At 40.6% G+C, this 27896-nt stretch overlaps 1 protein-coding gene across 1 annotated transcript; it reads right to left on the reverse strand.

The window, feature by feature from the left end:
- Positions 1-1851: 1851 nt before the first annotated feature.
- Positions 1852-27841, reverse strand: fam102ab (family with sequence similarity 102 member Ab). The gene is made up of 12 exons (XM_031757432.2): positions 27658-27841; positions 27125-27378; positions 12381-12501; positions 12044-12073; positions 10525-10641; positions 10359-10405; positions 10111-10271; positions 9899-10000; positions 9251-9464; positions 8589-8707; positions 7120-7189; positions 1852-7039 (listed from the first exon to the last, which is right to left on the reverse strand). The coding sequence occupies exons 2-12, from the start codon at positions 27295-27297 to the stop codon at positions 6994-6996; spliced, it is 1200 nt and encodes a 399-aa protein (XP_031613292.1). The 5' UTR covers positions 27298-27378; positions 27658-27841; the 3' UTR covers positions 1852-6993.
- Positions 27842-27896: the final 55 nt, after the last annotated feature.

Here is a 27896-nt window from a genome sequence, read left to right on the forward strand (position 1 = left end):
CTGAGCATATCACATATCTTAGTGGTCTTGTATCTTCAATCCACTGGACAGCTAACAGTACTGACACCATTTGATTACCATCACTGATCCTTTTCCCTACCTTGATATTAAATTCAGGAACAATAAAGGCTATCCCGCTTTGGTTGGCTGTATTCTTTGATGCATCTGTGTAGATTTTGACAGAACTGTAATACTGATTAATATATTCCTGCACTGTATGTGAATACAGAATAATATTCTTTTTGTTTAATAGTGTGAAATATACTACTGGTTCAGGGAGTATCCAAGGTGATATTGCAGGCAACAGTACTGTTTGACTTATGTTGATCTTGTCCAAATTAAATTCAGCTGCTTTCTGTCAACCCAAAGCTCTTCAATTCTCTTTTCTCTTTTTCCCAGCATGGTTGGAAAATAGTTTTTGTTGGATGATCTTGACCATGTCCTTGTAAAGCCCTCTCGTGGTTTACCTGCTACTGCAGCTTCATAGATCACAGCATCACACACGCATGTTTGAGGCAAATAACCATAAAAACAGCGAAACAAAACAAACGAAAAAATTCATTTGGTTGACACGTTGTATTCAGAATCTTAAAAAATATTTTATAATCACCCCACAAACCATAAAATACTGTTGACAGACATTATAAAAATAAATTTTTGCTTTATTTTAATGTGAATAAAAGCAGAATAATTAGATAATGATTTTATACCTGCACTGAAGTGGAAAATAGTAAGGAGCAAATGAAATGCTACAACAGAAAAATTCTTATTGTCCTTCAGAAAATTAAAGCTCTTTGGTTTCAGGCCATTTAGATATTTCAGTAAGTTGAAGTGCCCCTGGTTTTCTTCGAGATGCTTTTTATGAGATGAATTTTTCCCCCATTCTTGTTCCATGTCTGGAGTTTGACAGTAAATCTAGAAGTCAAAACCAGGCCTTTGATGTCCTGATGGATCATCACAATAACAGCTGACATGTTTTATTGCAGAGCAAAGACAGCTTTTAAGAGGAAGAACCACTCTGTGAATTCTGTAAACAGTGATGTGAGGCCATCCATCTGAAAGTTCAAAGTTGAATTAGAACTGGACTTTTCAACACTACTAATGATCCTTAGTACAACAAATCCACCAAAGGAGGACTCAAAAAGAAGAAAGGAATGAGAACCAGATTCCTTTCATACCTGGAGCATCAAATAACAGCGTTTTGGCATTGCTGCGTGCGCGTTTCAGGTATGCACAAGGTGTCCTTTGGTGCTGTCGTGCCTAAACCAAACAACTCTCAGGGCCTAAACCTAATTAGTGAGTGGCAAAAAAGGAGGTCAGTAGGTGAGAAAAGAGAGTCCAAGTGCAAATCAAGAAGGTCCAATCAGGTCCACAGTTCCCTGGCTGCAGGGTTGATCTGTACGGAGAGTTTGTGGCACCCTGGATAATAATGCCTTATTCAAAGCACAGATCTAGAAGTAAAGATAATTTTTCCTTTTTTTTTTTTTGAAAAGTGGATGAAAGATTTTGGCAGGTTATCATCAGAGACTGGTGAACAATCATGCAAAACGCCAAAAAGTAATTTCTACTAAAGATGGCAAAAGTGACTTCTGATGTCAGAGGTGTAGTTATTCTTTTCTATAGAATAATTTCACTTAAAACGATAAAAGTTTTGTTTAGCTGATGATCAGAAAGTCAAGTTTCCCTCTTGTTGTTCAAATATACCACGTTCTCCTGAAGGCATCAGTTCAACTTTTGTTTGTCTCCATATTTTCATTGCATGTACTTACATGTACGTGACTGTATATAATAGCGCTTGTGTTAAGGTGTAGTATCACATGACGTGCAAACAAACAGATGAATCTTCGGCAGTTAAAGAAAGAAGAGACTTTGACAGTTTATTTGGTTTTCATGTTCATCACAACTCCTCTGTTTACATGTAGTTATTAACAGGTCAGATCATCTGAATTCTTGAAATATTTCCTGGTATTTTAACACAAGGAGTGAAAATATGTGTGCATGGAGTTAGAAAGCATTTGAAAATAAAACAAAACTGATTTTTCTTTCTCAAAAAACCCAGAAATGCACCAATTTATGCAACAAAATTATTTTCACCCAACATTAATGCTTATATTAGATATTTTATATGCATTTATTATATTTCTACACATTAAGTGATTTTACCTTTAATATAAATACGTTTTAAAATATGGTGGAAAATGTTTTGTGAAGTATATATTCCCTTTACCAAACCCCATCTTGTTAAATCAGTACCACAGCTACCAATGCAATATAACCCTGGCCCCAACAATTTAATTTCAAATAATCAGAAATGATAATAATAATAAAAAAAAACATTTCACCACATGCAGAAATAGAAACACTTGCTTAATAAGATCACAAGGTTACATATGGTCAAGTACAAAGAAAGAGTAAGTATTTCTAGAACAAATCACAGTGGCAGACAGATCCCATTACTGCATACTTTCCCCAGTAACCCCAGGCTTCACTGTAAATAATTACTGTTTAGTCACATCTTACCATAAAATATAAGCTTTTACACACAGATCTGTGCTGCAGACCAGCCTGCTGGTCTGGAAATAAAAGGAAAATAGACTATATGGTTACCACATCACACATTTCGTACACACACACACACACACACACACACACACACCCACCCACCCACCCCCCAATGTGGACTGTTAATGGAAAATATGGCAATAAAGGTATGTGTATAATTATTAAATAGTACAGGTTAAAGTTGGGGATCACTTAGAAAAGTGCTTTAAAAATTAATGTATCATAAAATTAATCAGAAATGTTGTACATGTATCTATGACAGACTGTTACCTAATGCAACAGTGTGTACTACTCCCTTCAGTCTGACTGTTATGGTTTCCGTCTAATGAAGCTGCAGTCTGAACACCTGTCACCTCTTTTATCCAAACACCCTTATGGACTTTGTCAGTATTGAACCTCTTTCTTTTCTGGTGACAGCCAGTTACTGTGGAGGGAATAATACACATGACTGCATGAAAATGTCTGCCTGTACCTCTGCCTGTCCCATTACTGAAAATAAACACAAAAACAAAAACAGTTTTTGCCAGATTAAGTGAGAATTTCAGGTTATTATCTAAAGAATCCAAGTTACTAGTTCAAACGTCTGAGAAAATAACAGAAACAGAAACAAGCTTCCACATTCGACAAATTATGAAAGCTGTGGATAACATCCAGAGTCTAACTACTTTATCTAATGATTAGTAGGCTTTTTAATATGATAAACTTCCAATGGTTAACACAATATCAGAGGGTTTATAATTAACAGTTTCATTAATCACAAATTTTTATATAAAATAGTTAACATGAATTTAATGTTATATTAAATAAAAAAATCTACTTTATTTTCAGAAAGAAGGACTTTTCTAAGCAATCCCAAACTTTTGAGGAGTGGTGAACCTAACAAACCTCTAGATGTCCCAAGTATCCAGTACTTGCTTACAACTTACTTATACTTTTGCAAGACTTGATGCACCAGAAAGCTTAAAAAAACTGTCTTTTATACAGTACATCCTTTCATATCAGTCAGAGATGCATGGCCCGCATGCACATCTTGCAGCATGAACATAATCACAAATGCACAAATGAGTCCCGTGGGGGGGTGAAGATCTATTGTATACTGTCAGTACTCACACAACAGAGGCTTTGTGCTGCTGCAGCTGTGGGACTGACCTCACTACAGCCAACACCAGCCCACAGTATCACTGCTAGCTCAACATGCTAAGTCTGCACAAGCCTTGCAAAAGCAATGGGGAAAAAGGAGTTTTACTTTCCTTGCACATGCACAAAACTTAAACTGTCCAAAGCTACAAACTGCAAAGAGTTCTGATTGAAGTTAATATTTTTGGTAAAAACACTGCTTTGTTTGTCAGTGTGAAGCCAGAACGTTGGCAGGCAGTGAGCAAGTAAAACGACATTAACTATGGTTCTAAAGGTGAATGAGCGCCTAAATGCATGGATGCATAAATAGGCAACTTTTTGCTAATGCTAATATTGTGATTATAGCCATTTTTCCTGCTAATGTCAATTTCTGTTTAGCTTGTTGTAATGTCACTTGTTGTTAAAGAGGATTTATTTCTTACTTTCTGTTAAATATATAATATTATAATGTTACATATTTTACAAAAATGAGGTAAACACTGATAAGAGTAGTTCCTGTGAGCCAAACAACATTCTGCTCTCGTGATGTGCTGATGTCAGTTTTGCACAAAATAGACAATACAGCTCAGAAACCCTGATATGCCCCTCTGCAGGCTTCCAGAAGCGGACCAGTCATTGGAAAGTTGGCTTTTAACAAGAGGGTTCTTATAAAGAGACAGGTGCTTAAACAATTTCTTTTAGAGAGTGGATGAACTGAGGGGCTAGTACCATTAAAAGCTACTCCAGTGGAGCAGAACAGGCCCTCAATAAAGATCTCCTGCCTTATAATGCACACATTCTGGATTCAGCTTATTTGTGTGTACTTAATATCTGAGAAAGGCCAAAGTTGGAAATAAAATGTGGCTGAGAAAGGAAGTAAAGACCCCACAAAACCTCACATTTATGACAGGTTTATGACATCATTGGAATTTAAAAAGTGAATAAGTACTTAATAAGTGCAGAGGATGGATGGTTACATATGGCCAGCCATATGAACATAGGCTCTGCAGGCATTAAGCCAATAGAAATGAAATAAGAAATTTAAAAACAGAAGATTTCATGTTGTTTCGGACAACTGTGCCACCTCTGTTTCCTTTTAGTGGTTTCTAATTCTCCTCAGAGAGTTCACATGTGCAAAACAGTGTAAATAAGTATAAACACAGTGATCAAATAACATTAAAATAAAATAAAAGGATAAAAGCTTCAGTTTCAGTTCCAGGCTGATTTTTTCTCAGCCTGACTGAAGAGCGTCTCTCGGGGACCTTTGTGTCCTCATCACATCCAAAGGCAGAAATATTGACGAGATAGCGTCATAACAGGGGTGAATCTGTAACGTGACGTTTCAGCTCCTGTTTACTGCCTCTACATGTTGTTCATGACTTCCTACATATTTACTCCCCCAAATCTATCCAGGCTTAAGTTAGCATCGATTTCTTCTCACACAGAAATGAAATGGGACGTATTGAAAGCACTGAAGGGACAAAAACATAAGGGGTGTAAAATTCAGAGGAGATCACCATTTTTTTGTTTGTTCTCAATAAATTTGAGATGTTTCTTCCTGTAAATGCGTCAGAAGTTTGTTAATTTTTTCCCATAAATCTGCCCGTTTATCCTTTTACATTTGACAAGATTGCTCTAGTATTTGCCTGGTTTTTCTCAGAAATTTTACAGGTTAATTCTTATAAATTTGACAGTTTCTTGTTAATCTATCCTTCTTTTTCTTTCTCAAATTTGCCATTTTTGTCCTGTAAATTTTTCAGTTTGGCCTCTGAATTTTACCCCTGACAAACCTCAAGCAGCCTCGTACTTTGTTCCACATCTCCAATAGCCCTAATACGTCCTTGCGTGTATGACACTTTATCTGAAAGTTGAAAATATATCTATTTAGCATGTGACTAAAACACAACACTAAACCATAAATCTGTTAAAGGGACGCTTTCACAGTCTGACTTTATCTTCTGTCCTGTATTTTCTCAGAAACTCTGAAGTCCCAACCAGCTGACAGAAGTACCCTTTTTTCAGTGTCGCACTACAGTTCCCAGAATGCAGTGGTTCCTAAGGTGTTGTTCAAGTAACGTGTGCACGAAGCACTGGTCAGAGGTTCACTGGGTGTGCTTCTTACTGGTACCAGTGTTCAGTGACTGATTATGTCACAGAGTCAACAGCTTTTAGTCCTCGGGGACTCATCTGAAACACACCCAGTGTAACGAAAAGAAGAAAAGCCGAACAACACAGTAAAAACTGAAAAAGTCCTGAAGTCACAAAAGGGAAAAATAAAAACTAACCTGAGCACACAAATTAGTAATTGATCCTCCGAGCTTAGTCAAGAAAACATAAACAGGTTTTCTCAAATGTCAGCATCACTGATTAACGTTTAACAGGTGAAATCTGTCTGAATCCAAGTGGCTCACTTTGAGATTTTCCATGGCCTCGTATGTGTTAGGTCTCCCTTGATGCTGCGCTGCACTCATGGACGGATTATGAGACAACACGCCTCTGAGCACAAGCCTGACGTAGTAATCAGGACACGTCTTTGTGTCTCTGAGGCTGTTTTACGTAACTGTGCAGCTGATTATAGCAGTTTCAGACCCTTTGGTGTAGTTATTAATTTTTTAATTTTTGCTTATTATGGTCATTTTATGTCTTTTTATGTTTTATTTCAAATCTCTTTGGGGTTGCTTAGATCTCATTTCACTGTCACTCGAAAGCTGTTTTCTGGATCTGCTTTTAGTTATTTTATATCTGCCTCACTGCCATTTTTGTTACAGTTTTACTGCTGGGTTTACAGGTTAAATTGTAGATTTAGGCCCATAACCTAGTTTCTTTCAGAGCATGAATTACTGATTCCTGTGCATGCTTCCCCCGGTACTCATCAGGCTCTTCAACATCACATTTAAACCTGATCAGCACTTCCTGCAGAAACCGCAAAATAGAGGCTTCAGCCGCAAAAAAGACAGGCTACTCCATGAGGAAGAGTTTCACTTTAAAACAGAGGGCACAGTCTAACCAAAAGAGCTGTAACATAACGCGACATACAGAAGCAGGCTGGAGCATTTTAAAAGTGCTTAAAACCAGTAAAATTAGAAATGATGGCCGGTTTTCTCTGTTAGAGGTTAAAAACAGGTTAAAATCAGTCTACTGTCTCAGAAAACACTGTACCCGTGTGTTACACCCGTCCCACCACCTGATTAAAAACACTAGAAGGCTCAACATCTGCACCACGGTGATCACACATGAAGTTTTGTGCACGTGTTTGCATGCACGGAGACAATCGGACGTCAGAGAGACGGCGATGAGGCAGGAGAAACGTGGGTATCAGTGAGTCTCGATGACCACCGGCTCAAAGATGCCAGGAGTTACTCTGGGAAAAGAACAGAAACAGGTGAGTTTTTATGAAAGGTGATCACGGTCGAGAGAAAGATACGACGAGTGAGATGATACCTGTTGGCCAGATGCGTCCCGCTGAGGGCTGTGGTCCCGTCTTTGCTGATAAACAGTCTCAAGTTGCTGTCTGAAAAAAAAATGAGCCCAGAGGAGACGTTACTGTGGTGACGCTCACATGTTGTCCCAAAGCCACAGACTGCATATAAAAGATGGACATACAGTAGCCCATTATTTTGCTACAGGGACCATTGTGTCTGTCTGGAGTTCAGACGTGTTATAACTTTAATTTTGAGCTTTTTTTTTTTTTTTTTTTTTTTTTTTTTTTTTTTTTTTATTCCTTTTAGTCACACCTGGTTTCCAGAGTGATTTTTCTTGTTTCAGTTTAGTTTTACTCAATCTGTTGGGTTTAGTTTGCACGTTTTTATTAAAATGAAGGTGGAAACTTCATTTTAATAAAAACAAGACTTAAAAAGTTCAGAAACGATATTGCAGTAAAACTCATCCCCATAGCAGTAAATATTTCCACAGCTTTGCCCACAATGACACAAAGACTAAAGTTAAAGGTTTTTTTCCAACACAATACTTTTTCAAATAGTTTTCATCTTTTCTAAAATTGTACTTTTTATGTTTTTTTAATTTTTACAAGTTTTGATTCATGTGAGCGGGTATCTACATGTCGTAGCTGTGCACAGTCACCAGGGGGCGATATCCTAAAGTGTGGAACGTCCAGTAATGAGTACTCACGAAAACTGAGGTCACAATACACAAAGAATTTCTTTGTCGTGAAGTGAAACTGAGCCCACACAGACCATCACCGCCATCAGGCCTCGTGCTACTGCTCCCTCAACACTGATTTCTGAGCTAAATCTGACTGGCCACTTGTTAGTCTTTAAAAAAAAAAACCCATCCCTTTATGTTAAATTTGGTTCAAAAGTGGAATGTTTTCCAGGTTTTTTATAAGAGGATAAATTCTGTTTTCACACCTGCGCTGTTTAGTCAGTTTAAATCAAACTCTGGGTCTTTTCCCCCCTTAGTGTGGCTCACTTGTGCAGGTGAACCAAAACAAGCACACTAAGACCCTGTGGAGGAGCAAGCCTTGAGCTAGTTCCAAACTCTGGTGTTTCTCGTACGTTGAGAGGTTAACCCAACTTTGCTCTGACCCAACTACAGGTGTACACTGTAACAATGAAAAGTGTAAAAGTGTCAGACACTTCTTAACCAAAATCATCCCGTGAGCTTTGCAGCAGACGGATTAACTGTCCTCCTGGACGCTCGTGGGGACATTAAATTATAAAATGAGCATCATATTGAAGCCAGTACTTCAACCTGATTCTCATCAGGACTTCATCAGGAAAGTGATGAGTTCTGTGCTGACTTCTTTATGCTGCTGCAGGAGTCGCCCTCTGGTGGCCAGCAGGAGGATTTCATGCAAGTTTGAAACATGTTTTAGAGCCAGAAGCTGATACTGGCTTTGATATTTATACTGTGGCTGAAACTAAGTCCAACTAAGCGGGACTCTGGCTGACCTTCGTTGTTGCTGCTGTCAAAGTCCTGGCTCTTTACAATCGTGTCCACGATGGCGTCTGCATCGATGCGGGTGTCGTCCACGCAGCTAGGCTGCCTCTCCACGGGTTCCTTCTTCCTTCTGTTTGTTGGACCGAACACAAACCAGAGAAAAAGTCACGTCTGAAACACAAACACAGCTTCACAGTGAAGCACTGACAAATTCATTCTGGAGCTCTGTGGGTTGTAATTCTTCTGCAGTGACACCTGCCCCACCTGTCGTTTCACCTTCATAAATCATCTACTGATATCTTACTAATAAAAAATAAAATCGACATAGTAATATTTTTAATCAGTGGGGAGAGGAAAGGGTTTGGCTGCTAGGAGCTGGTTGGTTCCTTGTTAACTTTTTAACTGATATATGCAAGTGTGTGCAAGCAAGATGAAGCTGAAAACTGCAGTTCTCCGAGTAGCAGATGTATTGGTGTTGTGAATTCCAGCCAAATGCTTCACACTCTTCCAGAGAATCGCAGGCATGTAGGTTCACACATGCCTGAGAATCATCTCCAGCCTTTTATCAATGCCATGCAGTCCTGACATGCCTCGCCGTGACATCACCGAGGCTGAGAACATGCAGCGGCAGGTGGGTTTCCTCTGAGGTGCAGCTGTGTGTGAGTCTATCTACCTGGAGGATCTGTTGGACAAGATGGCCGCAGCAGAGGGGGGAGGAGGTCTCTCCGGCTTGGTGAGGGTCGCTTGGTGGTGCGGTTCAGTGGGGGTGGAGGGAGGCGGCTGGGAGGGGTGGCCAAGCCCACAGGAGGCGCCACTGCTGGAGGAGGCATTCCTGTGGTGACTGAGATCGTTCAGGCTGGAGCAGCGAGAGTGACCGGTGCTGTAACCTGAGGAAAGGAAAGGAAAGGAAAGGAAAGGAAAGGAAAGGAAAGGAAAGGAAAGGAAAAAACAGAGGAAGAACAGGAAAAGACATGAGAAAGGAAAGGAAAGGATAAAGGAAAGACAAAGGGAAAAAGAAGAAAAAGGAGAGGAAATAAAAGGAGGTTGATGGAAATTGGAAATAAAAGAAAAAAGGGAGGAAAGGAACAGGAAGTGGAAAGGAAAAAGAATATTGATAGGAAGAGAACAAAAGAGGAAAGGAATGGGAAGCGGAAAGGAATAAAAAAGAGAGGAAGGGGATGATGAGAGGAACAAAAAAATAAGTAAAGTGAACAGGGTGGATGAGATAGAAAGGAAAGAATGGAAACGGATGTTTATTTGTGTTTATTTCCTTCATGTTTTGCACGTTTCCTACAGCATGAGGAAGTTAAAGCTCTCTGACCTGATATCTTGCTGTGCTGGCTGGCGTAGCTGGAGCTGCGAAAATGACCGATCTGAAAGACTTCGTCCGGACTGGAGACACTCCCTCCCTCCTCGGGCAGCCCTGCACACACAAACACAGCTCTGGCATTAACACCTCGAACCCTGAAAACATCCTTAGGATCCCTAAAAATACGCTACATTAATCAAGGTACATCTACACCAATGACTTACCTGAGCTGCGCACTGATGACTGTCGAGGTTTGAAGGACCGAGGTCCCTCCACGATGCCCCCTGGTGGCTGCAAAGTGGCGTCTGTGCTCTCCCCCTTACAGTCCAGCTGCAGGTTGGGGTCCTCATCCCCAATGGAAATGGATTTGGCCGTACTGGGAGGCCTGGAAATATAATTTATGTGTTACAAAGAAAAATCGCCACAGCTTTAATTGTTACATGTGTCGCTCAGACAAATTGAAGGAGCTCACGTTTTAAAGCAGGGATCCCCCGACAGAAGAGTCATCCCAATTGTTACCTATAAAAAAACCCCCAGATGTGTTACTAGACCTGAGCACTAATCAGGTCAGTGTGTGTGTTTGTGTGTATGTGTGTGTGCGTGTGTGTGTGTTTGTGAGTGTGTGTATGTTTTCCTGCCTTGAGAATAGAGTTGTCCTGCCGAGTGTTTTTGGTGTCATAGCCCTCCAGGATGCAGCAGCGGACGGTCGAGCCTGAACCAGCAAACTCGGAAATGTTGAGATCAGCAAAACCCAGCTGGAGACAGACAGACAGACAGACAGACGTCAGAAAGCAACAGAAAATGAAAAAGCCATGTTGTAACGACCATGGTCTCCATCAGCTGTGGCTCATGGGCTTTTAATTTGTTCCCCTCACAGATCTGAAGCAACAGGACCTCTTCTTCTACCACTTGGTTAAAAAATATTTGTTTTTGTCTGCCGCTGACAATCCATGCCCTCATGTGAGGAAGTCAATGAAGGAAAACAGGAGAGAGTGACTCTATGTGCGAGTCAATGACCTCCTTTAACCTCCTCACTCACTGTTTTCTGCCCACTCAGCTCTGCTTCGTACTGGACGGGCCACAGCTCATGGTGGTGAATTGCGTGTGTGTGAGTTTACACAAACAGCAAAACTGCTGCCGTAAATTCTAATTTCTGCTTGGACTGAATCTGAAAATATCAACAATATTTGTCCCAGACCAAATAAATAGTTGTTCCTTCACTCAGCCTACAAGCATGCTTTTATCTGATTGGTCTGTCTTTTCCACAGTTTGTCACAGGAAACAAACAAAAAGAGATACATAAGCCCAAAACTACAAAGAGGTTTGAATCAGTAAAGGAGGAACAGAATAATTACCAAGAAGAGCAAAACAAAGATCCACACAGTAATTAAAAGACTTAAAAGTACACAAAAAAACCCTAAAGAGGCATAAAACAACCCAAAGGAAACACTAAATCTTTCAGAGCCACTAAATGAACCCAAAGGTACACAAAGGAACCTAAGGAGGCACAAAACACAGACACAAAACTACCCCAAATAGACCATTAAACCACCAAAGAGACACAAAATGACCCCAAAGAGACACCAAACAACCCAAAAGAAGTACAAGAAAACCTCAAATGTGCACAAAAAACCACCCCAAGGAGACAGAAAACCATCCAAAACAACACCAAATAATCTCAAAGCTGCCAAAACACTTCAAAGTGTAACTAAATCAAAACCAAAACTGCACGAAAGAATCAAATAAAGGCAAGAAATAATGGTGAAGAGCCATAAAACAACCCCAGGGAGACATTAAACCACGTAAAGAGGGACTAAAGGACCCCAAACAGATAAACACACATATTACTCAGCATAGAGGGAGCCCTGCAGTCAACCTGCAGATATAAAATGGCTCTGCAGTCAGGTGACAATATTCCAGTCATTGGTCACAGCTACTGTAGCTCAAACAGCTGACTGTAACCTACATGAGCAGACAGTAAACACAGTGTTTTACTGGCTACTGCTCATAGTCATCACCCTCTGACTGTCCTGTCACATGTCTCTGTCAGATGAACACTTTACTGTGTTTAATGCACTGTGAATCTGTGCACTGTAAAGTTTATGAGTCCAACAGTTCATCCAACAGTTTTAGGACATAAACAGGCTATAAACTCACCTTTGAGAAGGCCTTTCCTCCTTTGAGCTCCTGTAGAGACACAGAGACACAGAAACACTGCTGATTCAGCCTGCTGACCATCTCATAACGCATCACATGGTTCCAGTATGGAGCTGAAATTGGAACAGGTGCAGGCATCACCTTTGAATTAAGGAGGATGCTGCTTGCCTGAAAAGCTTGATGATGTAGTTCATTTAAAACTTTAGTGTCAGCTAAATGTTTGTTTTATTTCCCACAGAGCTCATTTTCGGCAACAATCTAAAAAAAAATTGTTTGGCTTTGTGTTGAAGTAATCAGGCACTCTATGTCCCAGAGGAGCATGGGAGTTGTAGTTTACCTTGCGTACAGACACTCTGCAGATACAGGGGTCCAACACTCCACTGATCGGATTGGCACTCATCTTGCACACAAAGGAGAACTTCTTCCTCCATCGGACGGAGTTCTGCTGCACCTCCTCCCTGCAAACACACACACAGATGTACCTGCTGTAGTTAGACTGTCACACAGTCTAACTACAGGTGTAAAGAGTAAATCCTGGAATTTATACCATAAATGTTTGCACCTTTACCTCAATTTTCACCCCCTACAAGCCAAACTGCAGAGAGTTAAGGCTTTAATCAGACCTCTTGACTTCATACCATATAATATTATAAAGTTGTGCTTCACTTCACCTTCTTGGACTTCGTTTATGGCCTATGTATCAGCCAGCCCTGTATTTGGGTCCTCTCTTTACCACACATCTATTAAAAAGCAGCTCAAATATTATCATCTTTATGATTTTATCTTTGGAGACCTTCATTTGAATGGTTCTGAGGATCAAATCTACAGATAAAATCAAAGCGTTAGAGACTGTGGGAGACACAGCAAACCTTCTGGCAGTGGCATGTATTGCTGTGCCTTCCTGGAGGAGTTGGACTACCTGTGAAACCTCTGTAGAGTCCAGGTATCGCCTCGTGCTACCAGCATTGACACTGATGCTTGCTGAATGCAAAACGAGTGAAAAAACAGCCAGAAAAGACGAGGAGGGAAAAAGCATCAGTGGCCCCCACCTGTAAAACCCTTCCACCACCAAATCGATATCCCAGAGGTTTAACTGACGTGATGCTTTACTCTGATTAAAAAGCATTCTAGCATTATAGAGTTTGGCAGCCAGAATAATGTAACCCCAGCCTTCATCATGCGGGGAAAACAAACAAGGCTGCAGCGGATTTATTGGCCCATTAGCACAAAGTGAACTGTGGGTATTGTAACAGCTGGGGAAATATGCTGGAGGCTGAGCATGTGAAAGAGCAAATGTGTTTATATTAGAAGTGTTATTATCTGCAGGATCAATAGGACGACACAGACTGTTTTCTCTGGCTGTTTTTCTAGAGAATGTCCTTGAGGCCGAGCAGCTGATGGGCCAGATGATCTCATCCCGGGACGTGGCACGTCAGACTCTGCTGAGGGGGTTTCCACTTGCTCTGATTGGAAACAGATTTGGTGTTTATCAGCATATTGTTTTTATTTCTTGCCCTCACGGTTTCCAGTCGAACAACACTATAGGTGTCATAAATAACTTAAAATATAAGCCAAAGCGAAGGGGCGAAAACAGGGTTGGACAAACTGTACAAACTCTGATGCAACACAAAGAAATTTTGTAAGAAAAAACAGTCTTCAATATCTGTGCCACAGGGTTTTGTGAGTGCATGAGATAGGGTTCTCACATGGATAACCTGGAAGGACCACCGTTGACCTGGTGAATAAACAGTGCAAATATGTACATTTTACAGCTTGGGGACCTTTACATGGTTTCCAATAATGAGGCCTAAGGGGACGCATTAATGTTGAATGAACCTGCTGTGACAGAAATGCACTTTTCCTGCAGCTGCATGTCTGAGAGTCTACAAAAGCACAGCTCTATTTGTTGTGTTTAACTACAGTAGTTTAGCTTTGCACCTATGAAGTGAAGCCGCTGCTGCCCACACTGCCCCTCCTGTGCAGACACGCTGTCAGCCTACAAAGAGGAAGAAACTGCAGCAGTGTAAACTAACACTAAAGCAGTCAATGAGTTAAGCTCACTTTTCTGCACGCAGGCCATCCATCTGCATGCCGGGCTTGTCTCAACCTGAAAGTTAAACTCTGCTGTTATCTCTCCCTGCATCGCTCATGTCAAAGGAAATGCTGCATGAGATCTGTCCACTTACACAACATACACATATGCCGACTCAGCCGGCTGCTCTGCTGAGAACAGATTGTCCCGTATTTTTGCCCTTTGGAACATGCAAACCAGGCAGCTCCAGCTGACCCTTCCCTATATTTTATGTACACCAACGCACGTCTCTAACATATCTGAATTGCAGCTCTTTGAATTGTTTCTAAGGTGGACATAGTATGGAAATGCAAAAGGTTTACCAGAAGTTGCAAACCGCTGGTTACACTCAAGATTAGGACAATCAGACTCCGGTGGAAAATATCTAAAAGAGTCATAATGGATCTGGAAAAAATATATTTTTATTTTATTATATTGATGAAACCAAGATTAAGTTGAAAAGTTTGGAAAAGGAGAAAAACATGATTATGATCTGAAGCACACCACATCATCTGTCAAACATGGTGGAGGGAGTGTTATGCCAGTGGACCCAGGTCACTGGTTTTACTGATGAAGCAGCAGGATGAACACATACTCAAACTCTGCAAAACTCTCCACATAGAGATTCACAGTGCAAACAAGAGCACAGCTACACCCGAAGGGCAAGTGCTATAGTTGAAATTGTTTTTTATGGTCATCTTTACCTTGGGTGCTAACAATGAAAGTCAATGTCAAGCCAACCAAAGTACTCATGCTGAGTTTTTACTGATTTTCACATTTGATGTGACCTTGACCCAATTTTTGAGCTGTCATTGGTATGTACCATCACACAAAATTGGAAAATCATATCATGAAAACTGTGCAGGCTAGACTGCTAACAAACAGACAAACTGCAAAAGCAACTCACAACGCAGCGCACAGACAAGGACCAAGCCAACTACCTGGTCTCAGTGTAACAGAGCAGTTTTCAGTTATTATATGCAAAACTACAGAGAGACACAAACAAGCAGCAATGGAAGGTGGCCACAATAAAGGCCTGCCAGAGCATCTGAAGTGAGGAAACACAGCATTTAATGACGTCCATGGGTTCCACACTAATTTTGATCAATCACATCTTGATCGTTTGGTTCATGTATCCCCTGTTGCCGTGCATAGAGGCAAAAAATAACCTAACTGCATATGGAGTTTGTGTTGTGCTGACTTGCATCAAAATCATTGTATCCTTTAGATTTTTAAGTCTTAGAATCAGTTTGTTGGCCTTTAGCCCAAACGGAGGGAGCTGGAAACAGTCTTACCTTTTTAAGTTATGTTATTGTTCACATATTGGTAATAATAAGAGTTTTATACATGAAAAAATGTAGCTAAGGGACACACAGTGGTATTTTATCTATTGTTAAGGCCTGCTGAGGTTTAGTTTATATAAAATCCCTATAGATAGACTATTTGTGAAACAAAAGCTCAATTGTTTAAAACACCACTCCAACTTTAGACAAACAGGAAATGAAAAACAGATAACACTGCATGCTGGGACATGTCATTACAAATTTCTTTGGTATTTTATGCCGTTTCTGTCCTCTCCTTTCTTCCTAATAATTCTGAGTAACAGCCCCAGAGAGAAACATACACTGCGTTACATAACTTTTACTTTTTTGTTTGCTTTAATGCAAACCATGATAAGTACATGACTCAGTATCTGAGGCATTCTTTTCCCACGTTAGCTTTATCGCTGGAACTTTTCCCACTTCACTTATCTGAAGGGTGACCTGAAATTTGCAGCTCATGAAACACTCGGAGGCAGCCGGCTGCCTGACGGAGGCAGGAAACGGTCAGACTGGTTCTGCAGCTTCTATTCTTACAGCCCGTCCGCCCTCGCCAATGCACCTTTGTATGACAGGTAGATACAAGCACAGGTCACATGGTCACTTTGTGACAAATATGGAGAGTGGAGAAACAAAATCTAACTAAGTTCAGAAAATAAAAACACTTAGAGTGACACACACACATTTCAGTGCATTATATCTGCGTCCACGCAGCATCTGAATTCAAATCAAAATTGCACTGCAGTCCTTTTGATGCTTTAAAGTAACCTTGAATCACACCTAGTGCAGAGACTGGGAGCAATCAGTCAACATGTCTAAGTCTTAGCCATGTTTATTGGAGGAAAGACGGTCCGTTAACAGATTCATCGGGGACCAGGCCGCTCTCCACACCCTGCACAAAATTCATGATTGCAGAGTCATTGACACATTTAACCCTTTCATGCATGAATTATGACAATCTAGATTAGGATTTTTCTCTTAAGAATTTTCATTCATCTTTAGGAATAAGAAGATGAATAAAAATACTTAAGAAAAAAATCCTGATTGAAGTTGTCATAATTCATGCATGAAAGGGTTAAATAACAATAATTACAATGAAACACTTCATACATCGATAGTAACATTAAACAACCAGTGGGTGACACATCAGTGTCCAATTTAGCGGTTTATGTGCAACTATACCATCAACACTGGCACAAATACAAGAAAACAGCCTTTGAATAGCCGTTCACTGCAGTGATCACTAAGCATCAAAGGGTTAAGGACAAATCTATGGCTGCTCTGAGACTTATCATATAAAAACTAATAAAGTATTTATGGCTCAAGTGAAAATACAAAAATACACTAAAATCTCTCTCACATCTTCAGTGCATTTGTCATGTCTGAATGAGAGTTCATGAGTAGGATTAACTGCATATCATTTTGTTTTTCTTGATTTTTGACATCGAATTTGTGACATTGTTTTGAGTTTCTATGTGTTGACTCCCCTTAAAAAAAAAGATTTGATGTCAGTGCGACTGGTGAAATACACATGAATAAGTATATAAATCTAGATTTTACTGTTGTGCTGCATGTAAATAATTTCTTTGTGTGGTTTTTACTACAAGACAGTTTCTGTGTACAATGAGGCAAATGAGGCATTACAGATAGGCCAGTAAAGCCTTGTCTCCACTGCAGCTTGTTTGGTTACAAACTGCAGGAAGTGCTCACTTGTGTCGAGTTAAATCAGTCGAGTGTTTTCCATGAACACTGAAGTGCTGCTACAACTGTGCTTGGGTACAAAATCTTTACTCAACCAGCTCTCCCTGGTTACTCTCTGTCGTTGTTTTCTGGAGAAAGAATCTGAGGAATGAGGCCGAGTTACAAATGAGCGCAACAAACACACACACACACACACACACACACACGGCAGCTTTAAGGTGGGATAGAGACAGGCGGTGATATATTGAGCTGCTCCCAAATGTGCAAGTCTGTACCTCAACTTCGTGTTAGGGAATGTAAAGCACAACAAAAAGGGTAGAGTAACAAAGTGAGCCGGTATTAACATGTGGAGCCCATCCCAGTACTGAGGTAAACAATGGACGGGGTTTTAAAGCACACCTATTCTTCCTTCCCTTTTTTTCTGTCACACATATGCTGTTCCACTGGTGGATGCTCATGTCATCCATCCATCCATCCATCCATCCATCCATCCATCCATCCATCCTCTTCCATTTATTTTATTCAGTGATCCCAGCTGGTATAGTTTAAGAGGCTGGGTAGACCTCAGCAGGTGACTAATCCATCAAAAGACTAATACAGAGAGAGACAAACATTCAGAACCACCAGTTAACCTTACAAGCATCTCTTTGGACTGTGGGAGGCCAGAGTACCACTACCACAAAGAGGCCCCCAACCAGTCAGTGGATTCGAACTACCGTGACACTGCTTCAGCACACTATCTGTTTTCATGGTAATGATGGCTAAAGTTTTTAATAGTGAGTTCAGTGTATGTAAAAGTAATTCCTGTGAGTCAAAACCTCAGTTTCAGTCCTGTATGATGTCACAGTGAGAGGATAATCCCTAATATGGTCACCCCAGGCCACACCCACCTTCTGTTCAATTTTTTTTCTTTTTTCAGGAGGCAGTCATGATACCACCGGGGCTTTCCTGTGTCACTGATTATCTAGGTGTATCCAGGTGAATATCCGAGTGTAGCCAGGTGTTGGAGAGTGTCCACTTTAGTGGCCTCAGGATTTCATCTGTGCTCTTTACAGATATGTGGTTCTGTTGACTTCATCAGTGGTTGAGATTCAGCACCTCCAAGACCAAGGCTATTGTTCTCAGGGATAAGATTGGAGTGCCCAGTCCAAGTCCGGAATGAGTTACTACCCCAGGTGGAAGAGTTTAAGTATGTTGAGGTCTTTTTCACAGTAACAGGAGAGTGGAGCGTGAACTTGATGATGGATAGGGGCTGTTGTGGTGAAGAGAGAGCTCAGTGTAAAAGCAAATCTGCAGCTTTATTGGTCAGTCAACATTCCTACCCTTACCTATGCACACAAGCTCTGGGTACTGACTTAAGGAATGAGATTGAAAGAAACTCTTGTATACACAAAGTGTGGTAGGACTCTCACTTGGAGACAGAGTGAAGAATTTAGTCATTCGAAAGGGGTTCAGAGCAAAGCCACTGCTTCTCCACATCAAAAGAAGCTAGTTGAGGTGATGCAGGCATGTTTTGGGCATTTTCTACCGGTAGGAGACCCTGGGGCAAGACCCAGGACTCACTGCAGAGATTATATTTGTCTGGCTTGGAAACAACTTGGTCTTCTGCTAAATTAGCTGGAGGAGGTGGCCAGGGTGAAGTTTGGGCTGCTGTTTGGCTCTGCTTAGGCTGCCATACCTGCGACCCGAATTCAGATAAGTAGCAGGAAATGGTCAACAGTGTTGGTCAAGTTACTTGAAAAAAGTAATCAGTTACTAATTACTGATTACTTCCCCCAAAAAGTAATCCCGTTACTTTACTGATTACTTATTTTCAAAAGTAATCGATTACTTAGTTACTTAGTTACTTAGTTACTTTTTAAAAACACGATTTACAACCTGAATAGGTGATAAAGCGATAGATCTTTCAGCCCAATTCTACTTTTTCTGCATAATTCATCATACAAAATGTAATCAAATGGAAAAGTCTCTTTTTAAAACTTGTTTTATTAGTTTTAATCTTTTAACTTTATGCATCAAGCAAAAATTAAATTATATGCAACATTCTCTGACTGGAAGAAATTTGTTTAACATTTAAACCTATTTTCTGCACATTCCAGCACATAAAATAAAATATTTTTTTGTGTTTACACTCACTCTTTCAAATAGATGCAAGTAAAACACAGCAGAAAATAAATAAAATCAAAGACTAGCGGTCCTGTTGCTCTATTTTCACCTGTAAAGCAGGACTGGGGTAGGCGGAGGAGGTTTACCCTGGTGCAGGTGTGCCGCAGCGGTCAGTGGAAGAATCATGAGTTTCTCTGTGAATTTCACATTACGTCGTAGTACACTCGGTGCTTGCTTGGAAGTTTAGGGTTTTTTTCGCTGTAAAAGAAGTTTTCTTCCACGCACAACGGACACTAATGTTTTTGTCACTTTTATGGAATCAAACTCAAAATAAGGTCAGTACTTCCACGCTTTAAACGCTGCATGCTACACTCTGTCCCGCACTCGATATATTATGATCTGCAGACAGCTGTTGTCACGAACGTCGCACTCGCTTCGTCCACTGTCATGAGACGTTCTCGCAAAAAATCACGGTTTTAGTAACGCAGTAACGCAGCGTTCCTACGTGAAAGTAACGGTAATCTAATTACCGTTTTTGCAATAGTAATCCCTTACATTACTCGTTACTTGAAAAAAGTAATCAGATTACAGTAACGCGTTACAAGTAACGCGTTACTGCCCATCTCTGATGGTCAAGCAGCTGAAAAGATGGATGGATGGATGGATGGATGATGGAAAAAATTGTCTTAAAGAGGGAAGAGCTAGAGAGAAGATTTTAGACAGCAGATGAACTGTGGGTCAGTCTAAGAACAAAAATAGTCTTATTATGAATTGTGAATCATGCATAGCTACTCTCACACATTCCATCACAAGAATATGGAGCTGGAAATTAGTGAGTTATCAACTTCTTATTTTTTTCCACATGCAGGTTTCCATCATTATCATCCTGAAAGGGAAGTGCAAAATCAAAACAAAAAGTCGAGATATTTCTTGGCTATTAAACCATATTCTCACCAAATACCAGCACCACCTCTCTAGCCTCATAATATAGGTGTAGGTTTGTAAAACAGGACCCTCTTGGAACCCAATGTCAGCAGATGAAGGCTACAATGAAGGTGTGTCTAAAGACAGGAGTCTACGTCCCAGCTTTTCTAGTAATCAAACCAGAACTTTTTCTCCATGACAGCCATCATTATCTCCAAACAAACCAACCAACAGACAGTCAACCAGGAAAATTCTGAGAACACTTACAGGAATATTTTTTTTTTTTAAATCCCATGTGATGAACCCTGATGCATGGTTTCAACCATATTTCTGCTTTGAAAGTAATAAACCGACACATGAGTGTATTTACAGTGCTCTATAAAACATTAAACAAAACCTCATTCAGGCCTGCAGTATTTCATGCATTTTGACTGTTTAACAGGCCGTGCACAAGTGCGAGATTGGCACAACCTGATTATACATCTTATGGTATCAGTGCAGTGATGCAGGGAATACTCTGGGTTTTCTGAGAATCTAAAGAGACTTCCAGATCTTAAAACAGAAAAGAGGAACTGAAGAAACAATCTAAAGACAGAGGTTTGTTAACCACATCCTTCAAAAGCCATGTTAATTGTAAAAGGTACCTGTTTTACGGCACACAACGCATATATATCATCTATGAACAGCAGTCATGATAAATGACTAAGCTTGGCCCCAGTACGCTAAACTCACTGAGTTCAGTTCCTTTTTCTAGTACATGTTTTTATTACGGTTACATGTTTTCGTGTATGTCTCTATTTAAACAAACTTCCCAATTCCAGCCATATTTGGAGGAACTTTAAAGTTTGTTGTATTCCAGCAGTTTGAAACACACCTGATGCTGAGCAGTCAAACAGAAAAACGACTATTTCTAGTGAAGCCAGACAGCAGACTCACAGCAGACCAGACAGCTCACACTTCCCTTTTTTAAGGAGTACTTCTACTAGAAACCGTGCCTCCTGAGGTTTCCTCACAGCACTGTATGCTGGACACCACAGGCTAAAATGTAGCTGTGGGACAATAAATTCAAGATTTATTAATTAATTAAATTCATATCAGACTGAGCCCTAAAGAAGCCGATATGTTTTCATGTGACATGTTTAAGAGAAGCGTTTTCTTGTTTACCTTTCTGCTAGCCCTTCTGTGTTTTGTCAGCATTTGGGTCTTCTTTATTTGGGTTGATTGCACTTGTAATCCCATTCCAAGACAACCAACGACACATAAACTTCCACTTGGTCACTTTTCTAGATAGACCATTTATCCTCATGTTTATATGCAAAAGGCAAGGTTCTAACCAGCAAGCACTCTGCTTAGCTAAAGACTGGAAACAGAAGAAAGTTTGTCTGTCCAGCAGTCATGACTTTTTGCCAAGTGACCTGAAAAGACCTGAAACTAATCCGGTCAATAGTTGAATCCAACATGAAACACCTCACTTTAAATCTATCTGTTTGTACAGATAAAGCAAATGAGACATGATAAAATAGTGATAACTAAAGGCAGCCAACACAGAAGTGGCAAAACCTGCAGTTCCTCTAATGTCCACTTGAGGCTTACTCCAAAAGTGAGTCAGTCCACATAGACTCCAAAGTTTAAATGTCCAAATTTACAGGAGAAATCAGGAATGTTTGCATCCTGATATAAAATAAAATACTTCAGTCTCTATAGATAATCTTCCCCTTTGGTGACTCTGTGCTCCGGTAATGGAAACTTTATGGAAAGTTTACACATGCAGCTTGCTGAACCAAAGTAGAATTAGCTGCTAATAGCTAATAACTACAGTAAACATCCTAATTCATCTCTATGGATGTCACAGAAACTTCAAACCTTCAAACAGTCCAAAAATCAGTAGATGCTGTTCTTATATACAGTCTATGGTTATATCTACGAGCTTTCATAGAGGTGCTTGTAGGTATAGCTATGCTTTTTTTTAAGCATTCACCATGCTTTTGGCTTTCATGCTAAGGAAGTGCCTACCAGCTTTTAGAAAACAATTCAATTCAATTTACACATAGCGCCAAATCTTAAAGATACTTTAAGGCTTTTTAAATGAAATGCAGTGCATTGGGAGTACCACTCCAGGTCAATGGTGTAGAGATATTTGGAGGCTGCTGCAGTGTAAAAAAATGAATATGTGGTCAAGTGCATAACAGGGCTCAAAAGATAAAGAGGCCTAATTCACTTTCTTATCAGCAGTAGACAGCATGGCTGTTTTATCTCAGTAAAGCTGAAAGTGCCAAAAGATTTGGTGCCTTTGCAGATTGTAGGAAAAACAAATCTGTGGATATAAAGGTATGTCTCAGTGTTGGAGTATTAACCTTGTAGGCTACAGAGGAATGCCTGAACAACACTGAAGGACCCTGCTGATAAAATCAGCCACTTGTTGTGCTGTGGAGCTGGAGGTCTTCAATAAATCGGTTCTTTGTCGATTGTGCAACACTGGCTGAAGTCTCGGGTGACGTCTGTTTTCTATTGTTTAAAGTACAAGAGAGGAATTTCTTTAAATGCGAGCTTGACTTTGTTCTTGGAAGCTGATAAATGGCACAAACAGATAACCATTTAATTTCCAGCCAAATCACAAAGAACAAAGAGTAACTGATTATCACGCACAGTTCATCCCTAATGGCCTTCAAGTACAAGATGTCTCTGTATAATTGGTAAGGAGTTCAAAGAATCAATAACAGTGTATGATTTTTGCTTCTGAGCAAAGAGGCACACCTCTGTGAGGGAGGATGCATTCAAAAACCAGCAAACACAGAAAGAAAGAAAAGTTATGCGAGCGAAAACATGCCTCACAAAAGGACAAAAGCACGGATCGGACTGGACTGATGCTCTCCCTCCTTCAAGTACACCTCCACAGGTATTTACTTGGTGAGCAATGGACTTGATATAACGCCAAAATACAAATACGTTCCACACATGTACAAATGTGCGATAAAATGGCCCATTCATGGCTACTCTGATTCATGATGAGTGAATTATGTGATTGTTGGATGGTGGTTGATATTACTCAGCCTATTCTTTGGAAATGAATGTGGGAGGCTTCCTCGAGCTCCTCGCACACACAAGGTTGGCCTTCACCTGTTCAGGGTTAGGCTCAGATCCACATCTACTACCTTTTATATGCAATTTTTACATATTTGTCACACCCAAATGTTATAATGAAAAAACTTTAAGGTGAAAATGCATGCAAGAATCCCGTGGCAGGACTCCAAGAGCAGTCGTTTTATACACCATTTTCTATTAGTGGGCAGGTGTTAGGTGTACATTTAATGGTTTTACTGGCCTGTCCAGTGTGTACCTCACCTCACCAGGACAGGGTCGAGTCACTCTATTACTCTAAATTGGTCAAGCAGTTAATAAGATGGATGGATGGATGGATGGATGGATGGATGGATGGATGGATGGATGGATGGATGGATGGATGCCTACTGGATGACCACCTGGGACTAGATAAGGAATTGTTTTTATAACTACAGAACGAGAGCAGTGTTTTGAGAAGGAGTGCCTCTTCCTAAGGTACACATATAAGCCAAAACAAAGAACTGTAAGCACTCTCCTTATAAATAACATTTAAAATGTCTTCATTCATGTGGCACACTCAGTCTAACCTAAAAAAGACTCCAATGTGTTTTTAGCCAACAAGTCTTCTCTTTCTGGGGATGGAAAGATATCTACATTTCTTTTCAAAGATCCATGCATGATGATTTTACACATATGCATGCATGCATACCCAGCAACCATCCCAGCACTGAATAACTGTCACCTATTCTCTGCGTCTAGTCAAATGCAAAATTATGTACAGGAATGTTGTTGTGTTGTCCTTTTATCAGTTAGAATGAAATGAAACAAAGAAAACACTCTCCACCACTGAGCGAAGAGTAAGAAACTCTTGACCTTTTTCTCTGGAGACCCTGACCTTTCCTCCTGAGCTTGCCGATAAAGACACTGACCCCGGGGGCATCATGGTGTTTATGTCACTGACGAAGGCTGAGAGGTGATGGCTGTGAAAGGCCAGATAAGTAAGTTTCCCATGAAAAACACAATGACACAAAGCTTACACGCTGGTATAAGTAAGTAGCGTAAAAGTCCGTCAATACAAGCCTGTGAATGTCAGTGAATTTGTCTTGATGCATTCTCAATCATCCAGGAAAGTAAATCTCCAAAAGTTGAATCTGTTCATCTGGACGTAGCGTTTTGTGGGACAAGCGTTTCGTCACTCATCCAAGTGACTTCTTCAGTCACTTGGATGAGTGACGAAGAAGTCACTTGGATGAGTGACGAAACGCTTGTCCCACAAAACGCTACGTCCAGATGAACAGATTCAACTTTTGGAGGTCAGTGAATTTGATTTCAAGAACAAAGACATTTCCATTTGTTTTGGCTGTTGAAAGGATCTGATTGACATTTATTTCTTGACCTCTATTCTGCATGGAAACACCGGCAGCAGCCGCGCAGCTTTTACCATCACATTATGACCAGTTTTGACGTCAGTGATAACATCGCTGATTCTGCCATGTTTGCAGGGTACACATCAAGGGCCAGACCAATGCAGTCTATTGACATGCTTAAATTAACCCAAAGATAAGATATCCATGTTAATAATGCTACATACAACTTGGGCCATGTATTCTCCTTTGTTTACTGTTAGTAGAGTTTAGATTTTACTGACCTACATTAATGTGTTACTGATGCACATTATATATGTATGACATTTATATGCGGTAGGATAAACAAGCCCCCCTTCTTTGGGCTTTTGGCAGCAGCAACAGAGAATATGTCAGATTATTATTGTTTATCTGACATGTTTTCCGTCACCTCATAGGCTGGGTCCTGATAGTGGTTTGATAAGGGCTACATGCACGAAGATGTGCTACGAAAACCTAAAAAAAAACTAACACTATTGCACGCTTCATTGCAGGTTCTGATTATTGTATTCTGTAAATTTAGAATAAATTAGTTTTATGCCCGTACATACAATCAGGTACTCAAAAGGAAAGTTTTACTTTTGAAACTAGAGTCAAACAGTGCTTTAAAATAAAAGTCTCCAATCAAAATATCTGTATGAATATATTTGTACAATAACATTTCTGCCCTGTTGCTCTGTTGTTTGTCTTGCAGCCTTAATGCACCACCCATTTACATTCACAGGAAGTTAGGCAACTGTCATACATGAATACCTGGAACACAGAGTAACAGAGTTATTTGCATGCAGTAAACATGCCGACTCGGCGTTCTCTCAGTTCACTGCAGCACTGGCCTGGAGATTTTACAGATCACTTTAAATGGTTTTTATCCACCTGGCCCAGATATCTGTCTGAACTGTCAATCCTCCTGATGCTCACTCCCTGTTTCCAGGTCAAAGGTTCAAAGTCTCGGTGTTAAAGTCTTTCCTCTGTGCTTCTTTATGTCATTCTGTCCATCTCCCCCTCAGCTCGGGGTATTTTTAGCATGTCACTGTCTTCTTCTGTCTTTTCCAACTCTGCTATAAATCAAGACTGGATTAAACCTGTGCTTTTACTGCCCCTGACCTCTAATCTTTTTTTTTTTTTTACTTTCAGTATCCAATCAGTGTTAGAAAATGTGATTCACCCCCATGGAGTTTTTATGAAGGGGGAAATTATCCACAGAGGCCAAAACAGTTTTTTTGTCTCATGTTTATTTCTGCTGGACACTGTAACACAGGAGTCTACAGAGACTCACTTTTTCAGCCCCAGGGGTTACATCTTGGATACAACACATTGTGTATCCACTACAGTGTTATATTTCATTTGTTTAACCCACCCAGAGAAGCACAATAATAAAGAATAGGTGTGGTTTGATGGGGAGTTTGTGGCAGATTTAATTCCTGACCAAACCAGTTTGGATCATTTCAGGTCGCCAGGCTGTTGGACAGACAAGCTTTTCCACTATCGCCTGCTCGCTATACAGTCTCACCTTTTATATGTAAACATGAGGTGAAATGTTCTACTCAACTAACTCTGAGAAACAAAGGGACCAAGTGGGTTTTTTAAAATGTCTAGCAAGTCTTTCAATGACAACCTCAGCTGCTCAAAACTGATGTAAACCTGGAAGATCCACAAACTGCAACTCCTCTAATGCCCACCTGAGGCTGGCTCCAGCGGTGAATCAGTCCCTACACACTCCATGTTAAAATGCCCAAATTTACAGCAATTCAATTCAGTTTTATTTATATCGTGGAAATCACGACAACAGTCACCACAAGATGCTTTATACTGTAAGGTAACGACAATACAATAATACAGAGAAAACCTCAATAATCAGACAACTCCCTATGACAAAGCACTTGGCGACAGTGGGAAGGAAAAAATCCTTTTTAAAAGGAAGAAACCTCCGGCAGAACCAACCATCTGCTGTGACAGGTTGGGAATGTTGGGGGAAGAAATAAAAAAAAATTAAAGCTTTCCAACTTAATAACAAATGTGCGGGAGGAGAATTTATTTACAACCATCGTTTAAATATATAGTCTATGGGAGAGTGTCTCATTTTTGGAACCTGAAGTGTCTATTATAGGAATCCACTACACTGGCATCATTTTTCAGCCTTTGACGTTATAGCTTCTCAGTCCCCTTTACCCAGGAGCCCTTCAGTAAACTAACAACACACCACGGCACCACCCCAGAGATGAGCCAAAAGGACCAAAGGGTGTGTTACTTCTGGGTAAATCCCAGTGTGAGTGTAGTGAAAGGTGCAGTTGGGAGACTTTCCCAGGACAGCCAAGGGTGAAGTAACACATGGCTGCCAGTTTAAGGTCTGTTCAGGCTCATCTGAGGTGGAAAAACCGGCAGAAACAGAGACAGAGCGGAGACATCCACTCAGACTCGAAGAGGGATGACATTTACAGCAGTCAGTTCATGCAGTGCAGCTTTCAGTGGTTTACAACGAGGACGTTGTCCTACATACCTGGACGATAAGATGGCAAAGTCCCCACCATCAATCAGGCGGATCTTACAGAAAAGCACTCCGTTCACAAAAGGCACCGCTGTCAGCTCCTCCAGAGTGAAGTGCACCTGAAACTTGAACTTCTTCTTCTTCATGAGGAAGGCCATGGTGCCCAGGTGCTGGAGGGTGCTCATGGTTGAAGATGAATAAACAACAAACACTCGGGCTTTAAAGAGGAGGAGGAACAACCTTCTTTGCTTGCAGGTTAATCATTTCTGAAACAGAAAGAGAAGGAGAAAGTCTCTCGCTTTCATTTACAGGTTTTTAGAACTGGAAAGATCAAGTTTATTGATTTTTTTCCTTCCCCACAACACAAAAATATCCCTTAAATACAATTTATCACACTCCTAACTGACGACTATGTGATTTTAAACACTTGCAGATCTGTGGATTTTTTTAATTTTTGTGCCTTTTCTCTAACATTATCAGACTCTCGCGGTGAAAACAGCTGCCACGCAAACACCCACACCACTCCTCACACACACAAAGCTTACCGCTCCGACGATCAGCTGCTCCACATACATGGTTAAAAAAATAAAAAGCGCACAACAGCACAGCTGGACACTGCTGCAGAGGACTGGGGTCTGGGTGGTTTCTCCCAACACACCAACTTTCCCCTCCTGCTGCTCACACTTCGACAGGCAGTGAGTCTCCCTGAACGTCTCACTGGGAAGTCAGGGACCGTCCGCAAAGTCTGGGCAGAGGCGCATGTGAAGAGGAGGAGGGGCCAAGA

The sequence above is a fragment of the Oreochromis aureus genome, linkage group 7, assembly GCF_013358895.1.
Source record: "Oreochromis aureus strain Israel breed Guangdong linkage group 7, ZZ_aureus, whole genome shotgun sequence".
Taxonomy (NCBI): Eukaryota; Metazoa; Chordata; class Actinopteri; order Cichliformes; family Cichlidae; genus Oreochromis; species Oreochromis aureus.

Bases quoted from the DNA above. Each gene is read 5' to 3' on its own strand.
- fam102ab (XM_031757432.2), bottom strand. From the start codon at position 27,297: ATGAGCACCCTCCAGCACCTGGGCACCATGGCCTTCCTCATGAAGAAG. The intron at 10,272-10,358 runs GTGAGCTCCTTC...TTATATTTCCAG, and splicing joins GGGGATCCCTGCTTTAAAAC to GCCTCCCAGTACGGCCAAAT. The intron at 7,190-8,588 runs GTCAGCCAGAGT...TTTTTTTTTCAG, and splicing joins TGACAGCAGCAACAACGAAG to ACAGCAACTTGAGACTGTTT.